Source organism: Wasmannia auropunctata, unplaced genomic scaffold (genome assembly GCF_000956235.1).
Source record: "Wasmannia auropunctata unplaced genomic scaffold, wasmannia.A_1.0 LD335903.1, whole genome shotgun sequence".
In the NCBI taxonomy this organism is placed as follows: Eukaryota; Metazoa; Arthropoda; class Insecta; order Hymenoptera; family Formicidae; genus Wasmannia; species Wasmannia auropunctata.
In genome coordinates, this window is record NW_012026987.1 from 3,362,402 (window position 1) to 3,368,401 (window position 6,000).

Consider the following 6,000-nt stretch of genomic DNA (forward strand, 5'->3'; position numbering starts at 1 on the left):
CAACATTTTATGCGCCGCTAACGCGAAGTCATAACGAAAGCGCGAGTAGGAGCCGACTAACGAGAACGAATTTTATTTCGCGTTTCGTATCCTCCCGGAGATAAACTCATTTTACGAGCGGGACAAATAGAAAAATCCGTGCGATGCGCCGCGTTGTTCTCCCGCAAAAGTATGTCGTATGATATAGGCGAAGTCACGGTCGGAAATTCGCGTATCGCCTCGAAATAGAGCCATCACTGAGATTTGTTGTCGGACAAACTGCAGTTCTCAAGTTACATACGTATCATTTAACTCTCAACGCAGAATATTATTATCAATTAATATGATACGTGCAAGTGTGCCAAAGGCTACATCTAAGGTATTTTACGACGTTTAGTTTGTTATTCAAAGATAAAGTTGGATCGGTTTCATTATAATATGATGATTTGATTACATATACTTTGAAACTACTGCACTTGTCTAATTAATTTTTTATTAGACCGTTTTATCAAAATAATTTTCTTAAATTTTCTTAATTTTTCTAAAATTTTATCAATGTAAATTTTTTGTTTAAATTGACAATTCTTTAGAAAATCGTAATCACGAGAGTCATATCTACATAGATACAGCGAATACATGTGGAATACAGTGACTACATGTATATGCTATAGAGTTGTAAACTAGCGTGTAACGAGAGCTGATTTCTCCGACGGCAGCTGTCACGTGTAGTCCGCTGTCAAATGTCAGTTTCTGAGATAAACAAAAAGGGAAATGACGCGATTTCGTCGGACAGTTGCATGAGCCGCTTGCATCGATTATAACGTTCCTTGTGGAAATGTCACGCCGTGAATAAAATTATTCCAGAATTCGCATGCGAAACAGTCGCCCCGCTGAATCGCGACGTACGAGGGAAGAAAACAAAACGAATCCTTCTGCCGGAAATGTTCAGTACAACAGAATAAAATTGATAAGATATAAAATAAAAGCTTGAAGCCAAATACTTTTGAAACCGGCTTTTGAAGTTTCCTGAAGTTTTCGAAGCACTTACCTTTCAACTGTAAAACGCGATTGTTCAGAAGATCTGTCTTACCGAAGATCGAAACTTTGCCCGAGAACGCTCGATCGTGCTCGATTTTGAAAGGGATATTCTGCTATAGATCAGCATATAGGGTTGACTCGCGCGTGCGTTAGCCGGACCCTCGAGAATTCCTCGCGGCTGCACCACCGGTGGCGATTAACCGTCGGGCTAATGCCAAATGCCCGCATATAACGCCGGACGCGAGGATAATACCGGATGCACCGTGCGGCAGAGAGCGGTCGATCGCGGACGGGACGGGGCGGCCGTAAATAAACGGATAACGATAGCCCCTCTTGTATCTCCTCGCGGCGCGAGCGTGAGCAGACGTTCCCGAATCGCGCGTTTACGCACAACGGATTGGACAGCTATGTAATTTCGAGGTGGAGGCAAAGCGGCTAAAGCGATATTGAATCACGCGAAAATGGGGAATCGTATGCGCGCGACGAGAAACTCGTGCTTCCATCGTATCTTGTCCTGTATACCTACATAGCGGACGGAAATCTTGCGTTTAAGGACAAGATGATTATCAGGAAAATGAAATAGTTCTCAATTAAAAATTGACAAAGAGCGCGGAAGAATAATTATGAGATAAATTTAAAATAAGAGAGAATCAAGAGAGAATTAATACTGCTAAAATTCGATATAATTATTACAATTAATTTAATTGACAGAATGTTTCCTCTTCCACGGAGCCAGCTTGCCGTAACGAAATTGAGTTTGTTAATTTAAAAGTGATATTGCACTTATAATTTTCCAAACTTAGTATTCACACGTTCGTTGCAAGCTAAAACAAGGTATTTTTTTAAAAATGATTTTAAGATAGTTTCGCGACGTGAAAAATTAAAATCTCCACCTAAAACTATGATTGGAAAAGATCTTGTCACGTAAGAGCGCTATGCAGCAAAGGTTTTACATGGCGCGAGGCTTTTCCAATTTTATCCTTTTACTTTCGAATCCGTTCGCCTAAGTAAGCGTGTTACTTTTGCGTACGCTCTCTCACGCTGGCGCATCCATGTATTGCGCAAGCTATCGGAATCGAATTAACCATCCCTTTACGTTCGCGCAAGGACACTTCAGACCGGTACGTACCTACAACCAATCCAAATTGTTACGCCGCGGCTCAAAGGATCGTTTCGGGCCCTTGAGCAAGGCCCCCTCCGTCGCCGACAGCGTTCTCTGTACGATCATCGGAGCGAAAACGTCGTCTCGCTAATATACGTTTATAACTTTCGGAAAACTTAATTGCCGATATTGCTCGATGAACTCTACGGATGATCGATTAATTTGATATTTCCGTTTAAAATTGCGTGATCGGTGAATTCGATTAAAATTGAAATTTCATATAAGCATGTTACAACACTACGTTGCAATATCTTCGGAAAAAACTTGTTGTTTTTGAATGTAAAATATTGTATAGCGATGAAAAGTCATTAAAATCAAAATTACAAAATTTTCGAGTGTTAATCTGAGCAAAATTTCTCATATTATGTCTTTAATAGTTTTAATTAATATTATGTCATATTATGTCTTTAATAGTTTTTTAATTAATTTAGTTTTATTTTCAATCAATTCGCATTGTTTCTAGAATCGACACTTAAAAGTATGTAAAATACAAAAAGTAAAATTTAATCTCCGTTTGATTTTATATTACAAAGAAATATGTGTGTATGAGTGACTCTGATATTTCTAAAAAATATGGCATTTATGAGTACGATTTTTATAATCGATTCCGAGTCGTTTCTCAGAATAGAATTTCTAGCAGTTTCCCGTAAAAATGGCATTTGTACGATTCTCGATTCTCGGCACCTATTATTGGTTTCGCCAGCGATACCACTCACGTATCGGCGATCTTGTAACGGCAAAAGAGTATCAACTACGGGGTTATTTCCGGCTATTTACTTCTCTCCGCGCCGCGTGGTCAACGCAAGCAATTACACTGTGCAAAGTTCAGTCTCAGTTGCTCCCAATTTGCACTCGGCAATAGAAAGGAGGCTGTTACGAGCGGAGTGGACAGCGACTGCCTACCCTATTCGCGACATTCGGTGTAAGTGCTTCCGCTTAATTTTCTCTTACGGATATAAATTAGAGAAGCGAAAGCTTATGACCAAACAGTTACGGAAACTGCAATTTATTTTTTTTTTGGGAAATACTGTATCGCGATATCGATTGCTTTAATTTTGTTAAAGAAACAATCGACCTCGAGTCAAATATAGACTCAATGAAATTGGAAAAGGAAATGAGTTATTATAATAAATAATTGACAATTCGCCAGCTTAGTATAAAGTTCAACAAGTTATTCATGTAACATGCTATCTCCAACATATATTTAATACCGCCAAATTTTTGTGAAGAGAGAGGAAATTTCCCGCTATATTTCGAAATTTACATTTTTATCTCAATTTCCATACAAGTTTTATAAACAAAACAGAGAGAGCGATCAGGCAATTATTTATGGCTTGCTATAATGTTTTACCACACGTTCGCGGATCGTTCGTTACACCATGTTGTTCTGTAATACCGCTTAACGTTTATTAACGTTTAATAACGTTTACAGCTCGGCCCGATGTTCAACGTTATCTGATAGCCCTGCGCTACAGCCAACTAACTTTTTAATGGATAATGAACCTGTTATCGTCCCCCGCCTTCATCCCCTTTCCCCTCCAGTCCCACGGATATTTAAATTTGTTGGCTAATTACACGGACTTTATTTTTCGCTCGGTTATTACCGTGATTTCGGTATCGCAAATGGCGGTGTTTACTCCCATAGGGAGTTGATTCAGCCAATTTTCGGGACGCGTATCTCTTTACCCAAGCTATTTTATAATACGATCGGGGTATACGACGGATAAATATGTACTTAGCAGTGTGCGCTGGAGCTAAAACAGCAACAAATAATTTACTGAGCTGCAACTGATGGTATAAGTAATACAAACAATTTTCCAATTGATTGCAAGTTAGTCGATCTAAAATTAATACAAACATCCCCAAAAATTTGTGTATTATGTACATATACAATATATATATGTTGTTTTATAGACAACGCGCAATACTCAAAGATGCAATAAAATAATGTACACAATTTATTAAAGATGTATTAATTTACATTTCATGTGTATTTTTATAATATCGCTTAATTCTTTCGAGAAACCGATTTCTTAATGTTCTCTCTTCGAAAAGGGAGAGATATATGTATATGCATTACGAGCACCATTCTCCTTAAAGGATGACCGGGAGACTTACGAGGATCGTTCTTGTCTGAAAGCGATCACGTGAGAAGCCTGTTATTCGAACTCGTTCGAATGAAATTCCAATCGCCTATACCCGAGCTTTTGTCCTGAAGGAGATCCCGTGCTGGCTTTCAGGAATTTATCGTTATAATCGGATTCATTCTTCCTCCCGCGCGACGTGATGGTCGGTAAAAGAGTCATTACACCGACCAGTGTTTCGGAAAAAATCACGCGCGCTTAGGTACGTCGAGCATTCAAAAAATGCTTACTCGTGCCGAATTTTCGATTTTCGATTGTCGGATTATATTGAGAAAATGCCCCACGATCATCAGCTTTGCTCTAACTGAATCTCGACAGAATTTTAAAATTTGTTAATACAAAAAGCGTAGCGAAAACGGATTGATAAATATCATTTTTCATGAAAACGCTAAAAATAACACGTGGCGTAAACGATTCACATTCTCGTTGTCAAAACAAATAACTTTCTAAAGTTAATATTTTTTTATACAATTTTGCCCAGCAAAATATATATATATATACATGTACATATACACATGAGATTGTGTGCAGCGAGAACATTATTCGTATCGTGACGCAGCCACGTTTCGCGAATACGCGAGTCACCGCCATATTATCGACCATCATTCGACGTGTACTTACAGTGCACTCTCAGCTTCCATCGGTCCTCGATACCGGCTTCCGGCAGCTTCGGATTCTCGGCACGACACACCAGGAACTTCCCCTCGTCCTCCACCGTCGGCGTGAATTGCAGACTCACGCCGTCCTGCAATTGCGAATAGCAGTCATTCGTCTTCGCTCCTCGCTCGGGATACTGATTTATCAGAAGTTCCTACGAAGCTCGCTTCGCGCCTTTTAAGCGGATCGACACGATCGAAATCTTTAATAATCCTTTTTTTTGCAATCATTTCTCGCTGCTGGCTAATCGTTTATTAATATTGAAGCATAAATTCTAACATATCTGTGTTAAATATGCATAACGTGAGAAAATATAAAATTATAACGAAAATTACATCGCGCGCGCTTATTCGTATTAATAATTGGCGCAAAACGGATTTAGAAATATTAGATCGGAGATATTAAATAAATAACTGCTATTCCACTGCTTCGGATAATTGCATTTAACGTGTCAGAATAACTAAATTTAAAATTTATAGCAATCGAATTTTACATTATTGCAATCTTTATTATTCTATCACGTTAATTTAGGCTTGCTTTTGAATTCTAAACAAAATCATCGTGTTTTTGCTTTTTATATTATCTCATTATGAAGATTACAATGGGGACAAATCGTAACGCAAGAAGAGGAGGATAAACGATTTCATAACATTCTCTTGTCGTTTTTCAATTTTTTAACCCTTCCTCTCTCTCTCTCTCTTTCTTTCCGCAACGGGGGAAATTGCGGTCGCGCCGCATTTTTTGTTTTATCGTCTCACATAACTAGCAGCTCGCGCTGTTTACGAGACTTTAAACACGGCGCCGAACAGCCCAGCAAAGCGTACGTTTTATCGTAACAGCGAGACCGTACATTTTTCAAACGCGAACAATGGACGCGTGAAATGTTAAAATAAATACGTGCGTTTTCGTTTCCAGAAATGTGTCCGTATTTGCTCTCACGCGCGTGGTCGCGAAAACCCCGGAGTCGAAAAATTACGGGATGTAACGCCACTTTAGTATTATTATAATATATATTTTCGA

The 6,000-nt window shown here is 38.9% G+C and overlaps 1 protein-coding gene across 1 annotated transcript in view; it reads right to left on the reverse strand.

Annotated features, from left to right (window-relative positions):
* LOC105455485 (sialoadhesin-like) overlaps positions 1–6,000 on the reverse strand; it is a 197,246-nt gene that overhangs the window by 62,988 nt on the left and 128,258 nt on the right. Inside the window, exon 7 of the mRNA XM_011698854.1 lies at positions 4,945–5,068. Within this exon, the coding sequence (XP_011697156.1) occupies positions 4,945–5,068 (124 nt within the window). The remainder of the gene's footprint in view (positions 1–4,944; positions 5,069–6,000) is intronic.